Here is an 18,992-nt window from a genome sequence, read left to right as displayed (position 1 = left end):
TGAGAAGCTAGGGAATTCTGATTAATTGGTTAGTCGTGATTCAGCTAGACTGTTTTAGTTTCATCTCCATTGTTGAAAAATTTATCAAAAATGGCCTGGCATAGTGGCTCACACCTGTAATCCCAGCACTTTGGGAGGCTGAGGTGGGCGGATCACGAGGTCAGGAGATCGAGACCATCCTGGCTAACACAGTGAAACCCCGTCTTTACTAAAAATACAAAAAATTAGCCAGACGTGGGGGCGGGCGCCTGTAGTCCCAGCCACTCGGGAGGCTGAGGCAGGAGAATGGTGTGAACCCGGGAGGCAGAACTTGCAGTGAGCCGAGATCGCGCCACTGCACTCCAGCCTGGGCCACAGAGCGAGACTCCATCTCAAAAAAAAAACCTCAATAAATGGTTGCCTTTTGGCTGTTTTTGTGCATCAATGTATATACACACACCAGAAAAAGCAAAAAAATAAAAAAGAGAAAAACTATCGTAAGACTATCTTCTCATTACCTAAGGGTTTCAGTTAGATTATATCTAGGCTAAATGAGATTTCACCATTTTTGCAGCCAGCCAGAATAAAAAAGCTTCCTATTCTCATAAGAAATTCCAGGTGAATGTCTCACTCTGGATAAACAGCTGTCTGCTAATGTGGCACTTACACAAAGGGAGATTATTATTGCCGGAAAAGACGCTATCCAGAAGCCATAAACTGAAACACTACAGAGGTATTTTTGAACAAACATTGGACTCCCATTTCATTTGGTTGCTCAACTGAATTCACTGGGAAATATTCTGGAGTCCAAAAGGCAAGGTTGCTTCAGACCCCACTTCCTGCCCAGAAGGAGGCCCAGATGGTTTCTCAGCTTCTGCGGTGCATGGCATTGTAGTATCCCGGATTTCCTCTCCTGTCATGGTGCAAGAGAAGTGAGAACTCGGAGCTACTGCCAGCCGCCTCCTCTGCTTCCTGCCCTTTAATGCAGCACTATGCTCTCTCTTGCATATATGCACGTCCACGTATTTGTACACACACACACACACACACACACACACAGGTCTGCGTGTACATGCACACACTCATAGGCAAAGACTTCTTTTCTTCATGACAGTGAGGTTGATGGAGTTGTCTCCTTCCGTTTCTGGTGAGAGGAGCAGGCAGGCGTGCGTTCCACACACAGCTTGCTGCGCACAGCCGCAGCGGAAGCCCGCAGGAGGGAACCTCATTCCCTATGTGGCTGCAGGTTCACTGCCGTGGTCCCCTTCAGCCTCTAGTCGCTTGCAGCTAGTGGCCCTGCTAGAGAACCAGGGTTTCATGCACACTTGCAGTCAGCTGTCCAGGCCAGGTGTGGCAGCCTATGGATGTCTATCTGAACAAGGCCCTCTGGGTCACACTGTGGGCTTTTCCTGTGGAGTGCTTTTGGGGGGATTTTCCCCTCTGTTTTATCTCTCCTGGCCCAGGGTTGTCATGTAAGAAGTCATCTTATCCTACCAACCTTATGTTTCTCTTCTCTATTACTGTGTATTGTTTATATTTCATAACTTTTTTTTTTTGACACGGTCTCACTCTGTCACCCAGGCTGGAATGTAATGGCGCCATCTCGGCTCACTACAACCTCCACCTCCTGGGTTTAAGCAATTCTTGTGCCTCAGCCTCCCAAGTAGCTGGAATTACAGGCACCCACCACCACGCCTGGCTAATTTTTATATTTTTAGTAGAGACAGGGTTTCACCATGTTCACCAGGCTTGTCTTGAGTTCCTGGCCTCAAGTGAGCCTCTTGCCTCGGCCTCCCGTAGTGCTGAGATCATAAGCATGAGCCACAGCGCTCGGCCTCTATTTTAGAAAGTTAATGGCATTTTGCTTTTTTTTGTTGTTGGTGGTAATAAAGCACACTTAGAAATACAGGAGATTATACAGTGAAAACTAAGCTCCCTCCTCCTCCTGTTCCCAGACTCCAGTTCTACCTCCTGACCCCCACTCCACACAACTCCTGTGACCTCCTTTTTTATATCCTATCAGAGAAGTTTTTCTCCCCGTGTGAGCTTGTGTGTGAGTTCCTGGGTTTGAATGTATTTTACGTGTGTGAAAGCTCACCACATTCCTTGTTCTTTACCTTTTTTCCCTCAAGTTATGAACTGAATTAGTAGTTTTTTTTTTGTTTTTTTTTTTTTTTTTGAGACGGAGTTTTGCTCTTGTTGCCCAGGCTGGAGTGCAATGGCGTGATCTCAGCTCACCGCAACCTCCACCTCCCAGGTTCAAGTGATTCTCCTGCCTCAGCCTTCCCGAGTAGCTGGGATTATAGGCATGCGCCACCAAGCCCAGTTAATTTTGTATTTTTAGTACAGATGGGGTTTCTCCATGTGGGTCAGGCTGGTCTCGAACTCCTGACCTCAGGTGATCCACCCACCTCAGCCTCCCAAAGTGCTGGGATTACAGGCGTGAGTCACTGCACCTGGCCTGAATTAGTAATTTTTTAAAAACACTGATGATTGACAAAAGGTGGCAAGCAGTTAAAACACTTGCTTTTTTCATTTAGTCTGTGATAAATATAATTTTCAAGTGATCTGTCTTGTTTTTTGTTTTTTTTTTTTTTTTTTTTTTTGAGACGGAGTCTCGCTGTGTCTCCCAGGCTGGAGTGCAGTGGCGTGATCTCGGCTCACTGCAAGCTCCGCCTCCCGGGTTCACGCCATTCTCCCGCCTCAGCCTCCCAAGTAGCTGAGACTACAGGCGCCCGCCACCACGCCCGGCTAGTTTTTTGTATTTTTAGTAGAGACGGGGTTTCACCATGTTAGCCAGGATAGTCTCGATCTCCTGACCTCGTGATCCACCCGCCTCGGCCTCCCAAAGTGCTGGGATTACAGGCTTGAGCCACCGCACCCGGCCGTGTTTTTTTTGAGACAGAATCTCACTCTTGCCTAGGCTGGAGTGCAGTGGTGTGATCTTGACTCCCTGCAATCTCCTCCTCCTGGCTTCAAGCGATTCTCCTGCCTCAGCCTCCCAAGTAACTGGGATTACAGGCATGACCCACCAGGCCCAGCTAATTTTTGTTTTTGGTAGAGACAGGGGTTCACCATGTTGCCCGGGCTGGTCTCGAACTCCTGGCCTCAAATGATCTGCCCGCCTCGGCCTCCCAAAGTGCTGTGATTACATGTGTGAGTCACCGTGCCCAGCCCTCAAGTGATCTGTGTTAAATATGTTTTATTTTCTTCCCGATTTTCTATCCCACCAGCTCCTGAAAGGCCCAAATAGACCCAGTCATGTTTCTCAAGCAAAATTTAGTTTTCGTTGCTCACAGGAAGAGATTTCAAGGGGAAGAGAGGGATTCCACATGTGAGCTATAAATGCATCCAGTTTCCTGTCAGCATTTTCTGGAAGCTTTAACTTGATGATGAATATCTAATGTGCATTTATCACCAGAAACCTAAAGGAATGTTGATTTTTTTTTTTTTTTTTTTTTTTTGAGATGGAGTCTCGCTCTGTCGCCCGGGCTGGAGTGCAGTGGCCGGATCTCAGCTCACTGCAAGCTCCGCCTCCCGGGTTTACGCCATTCTCCTGCCTCAGCCTCCCGAGTAGCTGGGACTACAGGCGCCCGCCACCTCGCCCCGCTAGTTTTTTGTTATTTTTTAGTAGAGACGGGGTTTCACCATGTTAGCCAGGATGGTCTTGATCTCCTGACCTCGTGATCAGCCCGTCTCAGCCTCCCAGAGTGCTGGGGTTACAGGCTTGAGCCACCGCGCCCGGCCTGATTTCTTAATTAGCTAAATGTAGCTACCTCTGGGAACTCTAATAATAAGTATGGGTTCTACAACTAATTACTGCTTTCTCTGTGAACAGTGCATAAAACTCCTTTCTTGTCAAAGGAAATCTTAGTAATAAAACAGAGTTGCATGACTAAGAACCCCAGTTGAGAATGTGAGACACAGGATAAGTGCACAACTTTTTTTTTTTTTTTTTTTTTTTTTTTTTTTTTTTTTTTTTTTTTTGAGATGGAGTCTCCTCACTCTGTTGCCCAGGCTGGATTGCAGTGGCGCGATCTTGGCTCACTGCAAGCTCCACCTCCCGGGTTCACGCCATTCTCCTGCCTCAGCCTCCCAAAGCTGGGACTACAGGCGCCTGCCACCACGCCCAGCTAATTTTTTGTATTTTTAGTAGAGACAGCGTTTCACCGAAGTAACACTACTTTCTACATGAAAAGATTCAAGCATTCAGGCCAAGTGCGGTAACTCATGTCTGTAATCCCAGCACTTTAGGAGGCTGAGGTGGGTGGATCACCTGAGGTCAGGAGTTAGAGACCAGCCTGGCCAACATGGTGAGATCCCATCTCTACTAAAATTACAAAAATTAGCGGGGTATGGTGGCGCACACCTGTAATCCCAGCTACTCGGGAGACTGAGGCGGGAGAAACACTTGAAGCCAGGAGGTGGAGGTTTCAGTGAGCTAAGGTTGTGCCACTGCACTCTAGCCTGGGTGACAGAGTGAGACTCTGTCTCAAAAAAAAAGAAGAGTGAAGCATTCAGAAGGGCATAGCAAGGTGGCTTCGGATTCTTGAGAAAGCACCCAGACCAGCCTGGGTGCATATCTCCACATGATTTATGCCAAATGGAAGCATAGTTGCTTTGTTGTCCTTTCTTACAGAATGTACCTGAAACATGGGAGCCCAGTTAAAATGATGGAGAGTTATATTGCAGTTCTCACAAAGGGGATATGCCAGAGTGAAGAAAATGGCTCTTTCCTTAGTAAGGATTTTGATGTCCGAAAGGCCTACCTGGCTGGCTCCATCAAAGGTAAGAAGGGAAAAAACAAAACCCATCCAACGACAAAATCCCCAAGCCAAGAACAGTCTCATTAGATCCTATTGTTCCTACTAGAGTAATCAGATAATTAGATTATCTAATTAGAATTATCTAATGACTAGATAATTCTAATCCTTCCATACGTTATTTTCATTTACATAATATTTTTCATATCATTTGTACACGAGAGGGTAACTTTAACCCCTGTATTTCCTTATTGAGTTAGAATTCTCTCACAGGAAAACAGGTTTTTGTGGTGTTTGTTTCCATATTATTCTATTGGCTATTTTAGAAATGTTTTCTCACTGGTAAGCTCAATTTTGTGGCTCGAGGTCTTCATGGATTACATTTCTTTTCTTAGATCTTAGCAGTTATCTCTGTCATCTGAAGAGCCCAAGTCCTTGACCCCAAGCCCCTAATTTAAGTTCCAGCTGGAAAATCCAAAATGCAGACAGCCCAGGCCTAAGCCACAGACTTCAGTGTCCCTGAGCAGGAGGCGAGGGGATCTCTGAAGGCGAGGCTGCTCTCTGTCATGTCCCCCCACAGTGCCCATCTGTCTTTTCTTTTGATCCTGCTGTTCTTTGAGTTTTCTCAGCATCCCTGTTGAGGTGTTAGCTGTTTGTCAGGCTAACTTAAGGACTTAAGTAATGATACTGGGGGACATGATGGAGTTAGTGGACTTACTTTTTTTCCTTTTGAGACAAGGTCTTGCTTTGTCACTGAGGCTGAAGTGCAGTGGTGGTACAATGACGGCTCACTGTAACCTCAACTTCCTGGGCTCAAGCAATCCTTCCACCTCAGCCTCCCGAGTAGCCCTGCCCAGCTAATTTTTTTTTTTTTTTTGAGACAGAATCTCACTGTGTCACCCAGGCTGGAGTGCAGTGGCATGATCTCAGCTCACCGCAACCTCTGCCTTCCAGGTTCAAGTGATTCTCGTGCCTCAGCCTCTCAGGTAGCTGGGACTACAGGCAGCTGCCACCACATCCAACTAATTTTTTTTTTTTTTTTTGAGACAGAGTTTTGCTCTTGTTGCCCAGGCTGGGTGGCGCAATCATGGCTCACCACATCCTCTGCCTCCTGGGTTCAAGTGATTCTCCTGCCTCAGCCTCCCTAGTAGCTGGGATTACAGGCATGTGCCACCACGCCCACCTAATTTTGTATTTTTAGTAGAGATGGGGTTTCTCCATGTTGGCCAGGCTGGTCTGGAACTCCTGACCTCAGGTGATCCACCTGCCTTGGCCTCCCAAAGTGCTGGAATTACAGGTGTGAGCCACTGCTCCCAGCCTAATTTTGTATTTTTAGTAGAGATGGGGTTGCACCATGTTGGCCAGGCTGGTGTCAAACTCCTGACCTCAGGCGACCCGCCTGCTTAGGCCTCCCAAAGTGCTGGGATTACAGTGTGAGGCACTGCACCTGGCCCCATATACTTTTTAAACATTTTTTAGAGACAGAGTCTCCCTGTGTTGCCCAGGCAGATTTCAAACTCCTGGGCTCAAGTGATCCTCCCACCTTGGCCTCCCAAAGTGTTGGGATTACAGACATGAGCCACCCTGCACCTGGCAGACACTTTATTATTATTTTTTTTAATCAGGAAGTTTTAATGATACAGAAAGGTGCTGGTTCCCTTCACATCAGTTGTTTCACTTTTTTGTGAATCTAACTTCCTCTCTGCATCCCACCATAGAGTCTCATGTGGGGCAGAGCACACGTCCTGGGAAGCCGACATAGGATAGATCCCCTCGTCCACCAAATAAAGTGTTTGTAAGCTTTACAACATTTGCCTAAATTCTCTGTATTAAAAATAATTTTGTAGGCCAGGCACTGTGACTCACACCTGTAATCCCAACACTTTGGGAGGCTGAGGTGAGTGGATCACTTGAGGTCAGGAGTTTGAGATCAGCCTGGCCAACATGGTGAAATCCCGTCTCTACTAAAAATACAAATATTAGCTGGGCATGGTGGCTTGTGCCTGTAATCCAAGCTACCCAGGAAGCTGAAGCAGGAGAATCACTTGAGCCCAGGAGGCAGGTTGCAGTGAACAAAGATCATGCCACTAAACTCTAGCCTGGGTGACACAGTGAGACTCTGTCTCAAAAAACAAAAAAAGAAAAAAAAAAAACCTTTGTTTCCTTACATGATGTGTAATGCAGTAACATTACAATTTCTCTTTCTTGAAGACATTGTATCTCAGTTTGGAATGGAAACTGTTATCTTACACACAGCACTGATGCTAAAGAAAAGAATTGTGGTGTATCACCCCAAAATAGAAGAGGTCCAGGAGTTTACCAGGTATCATCTCTAATTATCAAAAAGTGTTAACTTTCTTGGCAGACAGTTTGTGGTACTAGATGTTACTGTGTGCTCTGTTCTGTTGCACATTTGCTATAAATAGCATGTGGTGAAATACCACCTTTGGTCTGAAGTTTCTGTTTAGCTCTAGTAGTTCAAGGCCACTGATTTGGACTATTTATGACTATTCTAGAGCAGGGGGTTAGCAAACTTTTCCTTGCCAGACAGTAAATACTTTAGGTTTGTGAGCCATATGGTCACTGTCCCAACTACTCAACTGCCTGGGTAGCACAAAAGCAACCATGGATGACATGCACTTAAATGACTCAGCATGGCTGTGGTCAATGAAACTTTATTTTCAAGGACAGGCAGCTGGCCCACGGGCCATAGTTTGCCGACCCGTTTTAGGTAAATTGTTCCTTCTGTTCAATTTTATCAAAGACTCTTTTTTTTCTTGTTTTAATTAAAAAATGTTAGAGCAGGACAAAGACTTATTTTGAGAGTACATATAGATTTTTTAAATTTTATTTTATTTTCATTTTTAGTAGAGATGGGGTCTTGCTGTGTTGCCCAGGGTGGTCTCAAACTCCTAGGCTCCAGTGATCCTCATGCCTTGGCCTCCCAAAGTGCAGGAATTATAGGCGTGAGCCACTGTGCCCGGCCAAAATACATATAGATTTTGTTATTGTTAATAATTTTTTTGCCGGGGGGGTCAGCTCAGGGCCAGGAGGTGTCTGCCAGGCTCCGTCCCCTCTAACAGGCCCCCCACCTGCCATACATATTTTTAAAGAGTTTTTGTTTACTAAATCTAACTTGTTACTAGGTCCTTGTAAATTTTTTTCTTTTTTATTTTATTTTATATTTTTTGTCAAGATGGGGTTTCTGGGGTCTCACTATGTTGGCCAGGCCGGTCTTGAACTCCTGGGCTCAAGTGATCCTCCTGCCTCCGCTGAGATTACAGACATGAACCACCACACCCAGCCATTAGGTCTTTTTTTTTTTTTTGCAACAGAATCTCGCTTTGTCGCCAGGCTGGAGTGGTGCAGTGGCGCAATCTCGGCTCACTGCAGTTTCCTGGGTTCAAGTGATTCTTCTGCCTCAGTCTCCTGAGTAGCTGAGAGTACAGGCACGCACCACCACGCCCAGCTATTTTTTGTATTTTTAGTAGAGATGGGGTTTCGCCATGTTGGCCAGGATGGTCTCGATCTCTTGACCTCATGATCCTCCCGCCTCTGCCTCCTGCTGGGATTACAGGCATGAGCCACTGTGCCCGGCCAGATCCTCTTTTATTTATTTATTTATTTTATTATTTTTTTTTTTTTAATTTTTTTTTAATTTATTTTTTTTTTTTGGAGACGGAGTCTCGCTCTGCCACCCAGGCTGGAGTGCAGTGGCCGGATCTCAGCTCACTGCAAGCTCCGCCTCCCGGGTTTACGCCATTCTCCTGCCTCAGCCTCCCCAGTAGCTGGGACTACAGGCGCCCGCCACCTCGCCCGGCTAGTTTTTTGTATTTTTTAGTAGAGACGGGGTTTCACCATGTTAGCCAGGATGGTCTCGATCTCCCGACCTCGTGATCCGCCCATCTCGGCCTCCCAAAGTGCTGGGATTACAGGCTTGAGCTACCGCGCCCGGCCCAGATCCTCTTTTAAAAGAAAGAGGACTTAGCATTCGTGTTGGGTTTACTGTATGCCAGGCATTTTATAAGATATCTTAAATTATTGAATGTACTTATAACAAGAACCCTGCCAGGAAGTATTTTTACCCTGTTTTATGAATGAGAAAATTAAGGTTGGCAGAGGATAAGTATAAGGTAATGAAAAGAACAAAGGCTTCATAGTCAGAAAGAACTGAGTTGAAATCTTGGGAGGGCAACTTATTAGCTCTGTGAACACATAAAAGATACTGAATGTTGGCTGGGCATGGTGGCTCACACCTATAATCCCAGCACTTTGGGAGGATGAGGCTAGCAGATTGCCTAAGACCAGAAGTTCAAGACCAGCCTGGGCAACACAGCAAAACCCCATCTCTATAAAAAAATACAAAAATTAGCCAGGCATGGTGGCATGTACCCTTAGCCCGAGCTACACAGGAGCCTGAGGTGGGAGGATCGCTTGAGCCCAGGAGGTGGAGGCTGCAGTGAGCCATGATCATGTCACTGCAGCCCAGCCTGGACGACGGAGTGACACCCTGTCACAGAAACAAAACAAAAGAATTGATTGTTTCTGAGCCTGTGTTTCTTTATCTGTAAAATGATCATAATATCTACCTTACAAGTTTGTTTTTAAGACTGGAAATAATTTGTGTAAGATGCTTAACATGTACCTAGCTTAACATGTACCTAGCCTCTAAGACACACTTTAGGAGTTATTATTATGATCATGATTGCATCAGATTTTAAGTGAGAGGGCCAGAACTTTTACCCTGCCCTCTCTGGGTCCAAAAGCCTGTATTTTCTATCCCATCACCTTTTCCCCCTCTACGTATGCTACTCAAACTGGACCGGTCATAGCTTCTGACATATTTAGCAGGGCACCGGGGGTTCATGAAGCCACAGATAAATTTGATACATCTTGTTGCAGTCATTATTCTACCATAAGTTTTTTTCAAAGAAACCTGTGTTATAGGAAAACAAACACACGTGGTTTGCAAGTTTTACTAGAATTTTAAATATAAACAGGAGACTTCCAGAAAATTTCTTGCTTGCAGAGGTAACTTTGAATTTTACCTTCAGACTCCCTTTCCATGGCAGTCTCCAGAGTGGGATGTTCAGAGGAAAACCTTAGAAGCATCACTCCTTGCTACCACAGGGATCTTTTGAAATTTCACCTTGAGCTTTCTGTAGCTGATCTGATCCCCAAGAGCAGAGTTTAAAACATTGCATAGAGGATGGGTGCAGTGGCTCACGCCTGTAATCCTAGCACTTTGGGAGGCCAAGGCAGGCGGGTCACCTGAGGTCAGTTCAAGATCAGCCTGGCCAACATGGTGAAACCCCATCTCCACTAAAAATACAGAAATTAACCGGGCGTGGTGGCAGGCACCTATAGTCCCAGCTACTTGGGAGGTGAGGCAGGAGAATCACTTGAACCCCGGAGGTGGAGGTTGCGGTGAGCCAAAATCGCGCCATTGCACTCCAGGCTGGGTGACAAGTGAAACTCTGTCTCAAAAAAATAAATAAATAATAAAACATTGCATTGCTTTAATTTGAAGCCCAGAGGTTAACACATTTGGGACTTGGTCTCACCTCTGTCCCTGATTAGCTATAAACTCTACCCTCTTCATTTCCTCCTCAGGAAGAGGAGAAGGGGCAGGCTGAGTCTTTAAGGTGTGGACCAGCAACAACTTGAGTTCTTGCCTTGATTCCCCAGGACTCTGCCTGCCCTGGTGTGGCACCGACAGGACTGGACCATCCTTCACTCTTACATGCACCTCAATGCCGACGAGCTGGAAGCCCTGCAGATGTGCACAGGTAGACAAGAGGATCCCAGGGGAGGAACTGTTTCACTTTTTTTTTCTTCCTGAGACGGAGTTTCACTCTTGTTGCCCAGGATGGAGTGCAATGGCATAATCTCAGCTCACCGCAACCTCTGCCTTCGATTCTTCTGCCTTAGCCTCCCAAGTAGCTGGGATTACAGGCATGCGCCACCATGCCCCGCTAATTTTATTCCACTTGTTTTTATTTTGTGCATTCCTAAGTGGAATACTGATCCTTTATTATTTCTTTGGCACATGCAATCAATTTTTTGCCCTTACATTTTTTTTTTTTTTTTTTTTTAGTTTAAAAAAAAATTGTGGCCGGGCGCGGTAGCTCACGCCTGTAATCCCAGCACTTTGGAAGGCCAAGGTGGGTGGATCACCTGAGGTCAGGAGTTCAAGACCAGCCTGACCAGCATGGAGAAACCCAGTCTCTACTAAAAATACAAAAAATTAGCCGGGCATGGTGGTGCATGCCTGTAATCCCAACTACTTGGGAGGCTGAGGCAGGAGAAACGCTTGAACCCAGGAGGCGGAGGTTGTGGTGAGCCGAGATCACGCCACTGCACTCCAGCCTGGGCAACAAGAGTGAAACTCCGTCTCAAAAAAAAAAATTTTTTTTTTGGTAAAATGCATGTAGAATTTACCTTTTCTTGGCCGGGCGCGGTGCCTCATACCTGTAACCCTAGCACTTTAGGAGGCTGAGGCAAGTGGATTGCCTGAGCTCAGGAGTTTGAGACCACCCTAACCAATGCGGTAAAACCACATCTCTATTAAAATACAAAAAAAAAAAATTAGCCAGGCTTGGTGATGGGTAGTCCCAGCTACTTGGGAGGCTGAGGCACAAGAATCGCTTCAATCCAGGAGATGGAGGTCGCAGTGAGCCAAGATTGAGCTGCTGCACCCCAGCTAGGGCGACAGAGCGAGACTCTTGTCTCCAGAAAAAAAAAAGATATACTTTTTTTTTTTGAGACCGGGTCTTCCTATGTTGCTCAAGCTGGTCTTGAACTCCTGAACTCAAGCGATCTGCCCATCTTGGCCTCCCACACTGTTGGGATTACAGGCGTCAGCCACCACGCACAGCTCCATTTACCTTTTTAACCATTTTTAAACATAGAGTTCAGTGGCATTAAGTACATTCACATTGTTGTTCAGCCATCATCAAAATGCAGCCTGTTTTTGGCTGGGCACAGTGCCTCACACCTGTAATCCCAGCACTTTGGGAGGCCGAGATGGGGTGATCGCCTGAGCCCGGGAGTTCCAGACCAGCCTGGGCAACACAGGAGACCCCGTCTTTTAAATTTTTTAAATTATACTTGTTCTTTTTTTTTTCTCTTGAGATGGAGTTTTGTTCTTTTTGCCCAGGGTGGAGTGCAACGGTGTGATCTCGGCTCACTGCAACCTCCACCTCCTGGGTTCAAGCAATTCGCCTGCCTTAGCCTCCCTAGTAGCTGGGATTACAGGCACCTGCCACCATGCGCAGCTAATTTTTATATTTTTAGTAGAGACAAGGTTTCTCCATGTTGGCCAGGCTGGTCTGAAATTCCTTACCTTAGGTGATCCTCCTGCCTCGGCCTCCCAAAGTGCCTGGATTGCATGAGCCATTGTGCCCAGCAGAACTTGTAAAGTTCTAGTCTTAAAAGTTTACCGGCCGGGCGCGGTGGCTCAAGCCTGTAATCCCAGCACTTTGGGAGGCCGAGACGGGTGGATCACGAGGTCAGGAGATCGAGACTATCCTGGCTAACACGGTGAAACCCCGTCTCTACTAAAAAATACAAAAAACTAGCCGGGCGAGGTGGCGGGCGCCTGTAGTCCCAGCTACTCGGGAGGCTGAGGCAGGAGAATGGCGTGAACCCGGGAGGCGGAGCTTGCAGTGAGCTGAGATCCGGCCACTGCACTCCAGCCTGGGCGACAGAGCGAGACTCCGTCTCAAAAAAAAAAAAAAAAAAAAAAAAAGTTTACCAGTGACTTTTTTTTTCATCTTAACTTTTTAATTATTATGGGTATATAATAGGTATATGTATTTATGGGGTACATGTGATGTTCTGATACAGGCCTACAATGTATATAATGATTACATCAGGGTAATTGCAGTATCCATCACCTCAAGCATTTATGATTTCTTTGTTTTAGGAACGTTGTGATTCCACTTCTAGTTTTTTTTTTGAGTTGGAGTCTCACTCTGTTGCCCAGGTTGGAGTGCAGTGGCACAATCTCAGCATACTACAGCCTCCACCTCCCAGGTTCAAGCGATTCTCCTGCCTCAGCTGCTGGGATTACAGGTGTGCACACCATGCCCGGCTACTTTTTTTGTATTTTTGTTAGAGAATAGAGATGGGGTTTTACCATGTTGGCCAGGCTGGTCTCAAACTTCTGACCTCAGGTGATCCACCTGCCTCAGCTTCCCAAACTGTTGGGATTACAGGTGTGAGCCACTGTGCCCAGCCAACTTCTAGTTATTTTTAAATATACAATAAATTATTCACTGTAGTCACCCTATTGTGCTATCAAATACTAGGTCTTATTCATTCTAACTATATTTTTGTATCCACTAACCATCCCAAATTTTCCTCCTCTCCCCACTACCCTTCCTAACCTCTGGTACCCACCATTCTACTTTCTATCTCCCTGAGTTCCATTGTTTTAATTTTTAGCTCCCACAAATAAGTGAGAACATGCAAAATTTGTCTTTCTGCCCTTGCTTCTTTTACTTAACATTGATGCCTCCAATTTCATCCATGTTGTTGCAAATGACAGAATTTCATTCCTTTTTATGGCTGTATAATATTCCACTGTGTGTATGTACCACATTTTCTTTTCCATTCATCTGCTGATGGACACTTGGTTGGATTCCAAATCTTGGCAGTTATGAACAGTGCTGCAATGAACATGGGAGTGGTGGTATCTCTTTGATACACTGATTTACTTTTTTGGGGGTAAATACCCAGTAGTGGGATTGCTGGATCATATGGTAGTTCTATTTTTAGTTTTTTGAGGAATTTCCATACAAGTTCTCCATAGTGACTGTACTAATTTACATTCCCACCAACAGTGTACAAGAGTTCTTTTTCTCTACATCCTTGCCATCGTTTGTTATTGCCTGTCTTTTTTTGAGACGAAGTCTCGCTTTGTTATCTAGGCCGTAGTACAGTGGCACGATCTCAGCTCACTGCAAACTCCACTTCCCTGGTTCAAGCAATTCTCCTGTCTCAGCCTCCTGAGTAGCTGGGACTAGAGGCACCCACCACCACGCCTGGATAATTTTTGTATTTTTAGTAGAGACAGGGGTTCACCATATTGGTCAAGCTGGTCTCGAACTCCTGACCTCAGATGATCCACCTGCCTTGGCCTCCCAAAGTTCTGGGATTACAGGCATGAGCCACCGCGCCCAGCCATCTGTATTTTTTTTTTAGATACAAGGTCTTGCTTTATTGCCCAGGCTTGTCTCGAATTCCTGGAATCTGGGATTATAGGCATGAGCCACTGTGCCCGGCCATTTTCTTAGGAAAATTTTTCGTTCTCTTTTTCTTTTCTTTTTTTTTTTTTTTTTTTAAGACAGGGTCTTGCTCTGTTGCCCAGGCTGGAGTGCAGTGGCTCAATCTCAGCTCACTGCAACCTCCACCTCCTGGGCTTAAGCCATCCTTCTACCCCAGCCTCCCAAGTAGCTGGGACTACAGGCATGTGCCACCGTGCCTGGCTAATTTTTGTATATATTTTTTTTTTTTTGTAGAGATAAGGTTTTACCATGTTGCCCTGGCTGGTCTCAAACTTTTGAGCTCAAACAGTCCACCCGCCTTGGCCTCCCAAAGTGCTGAGATTATAGGTGTGAGCTACTGTGCCTGGCCCAAAATTTTTTAATGTTTTTTATTTCCCAGTTAAGTTATTAATTTATCTGGAATAATTTTTGTGTAGTGTGTGAGTTTGGGATCTGACTGAACTTTTTTACCCTATAGATAACCACTTGGACCAGGACATTTATTGAATAATCTCTTTTTTTTTTTTTCAGTAATGAGTAATATTACTTGTCATCTGTCACATTTTCTCATTCATGGGTGGGCCTGGGTCTGGCTCTCAGTAGTAGGTTTTGTTTTTGTTGTTTTGTTAATTATTTTATTTTATTTTACTTTTTGAGACAGAGTCTTGCTCTGTCACCCAGGCTGGGGTGCAGTGACGTGATCTTGGCTCACTGCAACTTCCACCTCCCAGATTCAAGCGATTCTCGTGCCTCAGCCTCCCGAGTAACAGGGACTATAGGCATATGCCACCATGCCCAGCTAATTTTATATATATATATTTTTTTTTTTTTTTAGTAGAGATGGGGTTTCGGGTTTCACCATGTTGCCCAGGCAGGCCTGGAACTCCTGAGCTCAAGCAGTCCACCCGCCTCAGCCTCCCAAAGTGCTAGGATTACAGGCATCAGCCACCGCTCCTGGCCACCAGCTAATTTTTGTATTTTTAGTAGAGACAGGGTTTCATCATGTTGGCAGGACGGTCTCAAACTCCTGGCCTCAAGTGATCCTCCCACCTCGACTTTCCAAAGTGCTGGGATTACAGGCGTGAGCCACTGCCCCCACCTGTTGTTTTCTAAAGTAAAACTCTAGGAATGATAAATTGGTCCTTGTATTAGTGTGTTCTTGCACTGCTATAAATAACTTAAGGCCGGGCATGGTGGCTCACACCTGTAATCCCAGCACTTTGGGAGGCCGAGGTGGGTGGATCACCTGAGGTCACGAGTTCAAGACCAGCCTGACCAATATGGTGAAACCCTGTCTTTACTAAACATACAAAACTTAGCCGGGCGTGGTGGCATATGCCTGTAGTCCCAGCTACTCAGGAGGCTGAGACAGGAGAATTGCTTAAACCCAGGAGGTGGAGGTTGCAGTGAGCCAAGATTGCGCCACTGCTCTCCAGCCTGGACAACAGAGAGACTCTGTTTCAAAAACGAATGAACAAAAAGGCCGGGTGCGGTGGCTCGCCTGTAATCCCAGCACTTTGGAAAGCTGAGGCAGGTGGATCACGAGGTCAGGAGTTTGAGACCAACCTAGCTAATATGGTGAAACCCCATCTCTACTCAAAATACAAAAATTAGCCAGACGTGGTGGCACATGCCTGTAGTACCAGCTACTCAGGAGGCTGAGGCAGGAGAATCACTTGAACCCTGGAGGTGGAGGTTACAGTGAGCCAAGATCATGCTACTATACTCTGGCCTGGGTTACAGAGTGAGACTCTGTCTCAAAAAAAAAAAAAAAAAAGATAACTGATACTAGGTAATTTATAAAGAAAAGCAGTTGAATTGGCACATGGTTCTGCAGACTGTACAGGAAGCATAGTGGCTTCAGCTTCTGTGGAAGCCTCAGGAAACTTACAATCATGGCAGAGGGTGAAGGGGAAGCAGGCACGTCTTACATGGTTGGAGCAGGAGGAAGGTGGGGGAAGGTGCTGTATACTTTTAAACCAGATCTTGTGAGAACTCAATCATGAGAACCACACTAAGGGGATGGTGCTAAACCATTCATGAGAAATCACCCCCATGATCTAGTCACCTCTCAGCCGGCCCCACCTCCAACATTGAGGATTACAGTTCGACATGAGATTTGGGTGGGAACACAGATCCAAACCATACCAGTCACTCCTCAGATAATTTTTTTTGGTTTTTTTTTTTTTGGTAATTGTATTGCTCTGTGAAATCAAAAAAATCTGGGAATCATTGTTCTAACACCAATCCCAGAGGTCTGCTAATTCCTGATTTGCCTTGAATCCTTAAAGATGATGCCATTTTTACCCTGAGAACCCAGGCATTTGGCATTGATTTCCTGAAGGCAAAGACCTGAAGGGGGAACATCAGTCAAGAGATTCCTTGCTGCCTTCTGCCCCAGCTATCATTCTTGACCCCAAGAGCAATGATTGGAAAGTAAATGCCCTACTTCAGTCTTGTCTTTGACACTGACGGATGATTTTGGAATATTTGGAGTTGTGTGAATTTCTTCAGGCAACTGATAATAATGTAGTCTAAGTAACTGCCACAGGGTGCAGCTAATGTTCCCAAATGAATAAAGCAGTGAAAGATGCTTTTGATGGGTTCACCGTATTTCTTCCTACTCCAGTAAGGTTGGTCATGTTTATGATGCAGGTTACATCGCTGGATTTGTAGACTTGGAGGTGAGCAACAGACCAGACCTCTATGATGTGTTTGTGAATCTGGCAGAGAGTGAGATTACCATTGCTCCCCTTGCAAAAGGTTTGTTCTCTGTTCTGTTCTGTTCTTGATACAAGATATAAGCCAAACAGTTGTACATTTTTAGGCTGATTCTCTAAAACCAGTATTTGAGGGCTGGCTTACCCACTCTGCTGAAGATGGATATTTCCGTGTCTAGAACACATTTATTCCTGCAGACATAGACATATGAGCAGAACATCCCAGGTGCTTACAAAGCAAAGTATATGCTAAGAAGTTAAATAGTCTGTTCATCTTGTTTCACCACTTTTGTGTTTAAACAAGGTGTATTATCTATTGCCACGTAACAAATTACTTCAGAACTTAGCGGTTTATTTTCTTAATTTTGAAATGTCTCTGAGTCATACAGAACTTGGTGGTTTAAAGCAACAAATATTCCTTTCTTCTTTTTTTTTTTTTTTTTTTTTGAGGTGGAATCTCGCTCTGTCACCCAGGCTGGAGTGCAGTGGCCTGATTTTGGCTCGCTGCAGCCTATGCCTCCCGGATTCAGGTGATTCTCATGTCTCAGACTCCCGAGCAGTTGGGTTTACAGGCGTGCACCACCATGCTTGGCTAATTTTTTTTTTTTTCAAGTTGGAGTCTTACTCTGTTGCCCAGGCTGGAGTGCAATGGCACAGTCTTGGCTCACTGCAACCTCCGCCTCCCAGGTTCAAGTGATTCTCCTGCCTCAGCTTCCCAAGTAGCTGGGATTACAGGCGCCCACCACCGCGCCCAGCTAATTTTGTATTTTTAGTGGGGATGGGGTTTCACCATGTTGGTCAGGCTGGTCTTGAGCTCCTGACCTCGTGATCTGCCCGCCTCGGCCTCTCAAAGTGCTGGGATTACAGGCGTGAGCCACTGCGCCTGGCCTAATTTTTGTATTTTTAGTTGAGACAGGGTTTCACCATGTCAGCCAGGCTGGTCTTGAACTCCTAACCTCAAGTGATCCACTGACCTCAGCCTCTCAAAGTGCTGGGATTACAGGTGTGAGCCATCATGTTCTAAAACAACAAATATTTATCTCACAGTTTTGGTGAATCAGGAATGGCTTATCTAGAGGTAGTTTTGGCTCAGGAAGTTTCAGTCACGATATCCCTGAGCCACAGTCATCTGAAGGCTCCACTGGGGCAAGAACACCCGCTTTCAACGTGCATGTCTGTTGGCAGGAGGTCTCAGTTCCTCCTGCCATGGGCCTCTCCATAGGGCTGCTTGAGAGTTCTTACAGTATGACAGCTGGCTCCCTCAAGAGTGAGTGACCCAAGAGAGAGAAGGAAGCCACAGTGCGTTTTATAATCTTGTCTTGATAAAGACATTGATAGTCACATCATTACTTCCTCCATATGCTATTTGTTAGAAGCAAATCACTAAGTTTAGTCAACATTTAAGGAGAAAGGAGTAAGTCTCCAACTCTTGAAGAAAGGCGTATCAAAGAATATGTAGACGTTTATCACTACACAGGGTTAAATGTGACTCCAGTATGGAAAATCTTTTTGAAGCACGTCTCGGTAAGCACAAGGGAATGAAACTGTTCTTAGAGCTAAGGATCAGGAAAGGGTGTACTAGTGTTAGAGTGGCATTCTTAGACATTTTAAATTGTCCCAAATTACAGCTACATAAAGTAGAAAAGATTGGCTTAAATGTGTGTTGAGCCCAGAGCACTACTCAGGTAGTGGTTTTAGATGGGATTACTGCTAACAGCTTTGTTTTGTCACTTATCTTTCTCCTAAAAGTGGGGACAGCTGAATGCTGACTGATTGGGAATTGAATTGGAAATTGTTAGATTCAATTATGTGAGGTTTTATTGAACAACTTCAAATTAATAGAACCATAACTGACTTTCCTTTAATTCATTGTAAAATTGCAAACATAATGCACACTCATGGTGAAAAATTCAAACTGTGGGTTCAGATCTTTAGGAAATAACTGCCTTTTGCAAAGCGAAAGTGAAAGAAAACTGGCTGTGGCCCGGGCCACTTAAGCAGCTGAAGCGTTAGGACCAGAAAGAGTGGCCATCTCCCTGCTGCCCTGTGTTGCTCTGTTTCTATAAAATGGGCTCATCCTAATCAGCACCGTTTGAATGGAGTTTGTCTCTTGAAGTGACAAACAAGTTTCTGTTAAGCTCCTCAGTAGCAGTGTTTGTAACCAAGCTAACTTAGGTGGCCTCCTTTGCTCATTTCTAAGAACCTAAACGAACTGAGTGCCCAGCTGTCTTCTGCAGAACTGACAGGAAACTCCTCTTTCA

The 18,992-nt window shown here is 45.4% G+C and overlaps 1 protein-coding gene across 3 annotated transcripts in view; it reads left to right on the top strand.

The window, feature by feature from the left end:
• The window catches only part of DENND10 (DENN domain containing 10), a 31,221-nt gene that overhangs the window by 6,718 nt on the left and 5,511 nt on the right, over positions 1 to 18,992 (top strand). For all 3 annotated transcript variants that reach the window (XM_071069047.1, XM_071069049.1, XM_071069048.1), the window contains exons 4-7: positions 4,619 to 4,767; positions 6,954 to 7,065; positions 10,431 to 10,531; positions 16,667 to 16,774. In XM_071069047.1, the coding sequence (XP_070925148.1) occupies positions 4,619 to 4,767; positions 6,954 to 7,065; positions 10,431 to 10,531; positions 16,667 to 16,774 (470 nt within the window). The remainder of the gene's footprint in view (positions 1 to 4,618; positions 4,768 to 6,953; positions 7,066 to 10,430; positions 10,532 to 16,666; positions 16,775 to 18,992) is intronic.

This window comes from Macaca nemestrina, chromosome 9 (genome assembly GCF_043159975.1).
Source record: "Macaca nemestrina isolate mMacNem1 chromosome 9, mMacNem.hap1, whole genome shotgun sequence".
Classification (NCBI taxonomy): Eukaryota; Metazoa; Chordata; class Mammalia; order Primates; family Cercopithecidae; genus Macaca; species Macaca nemestrina.
Note: the sequence above shows the minus strand (reverse complement) of the source record. Positions and strands in the feature narration are given on the sequence as shown.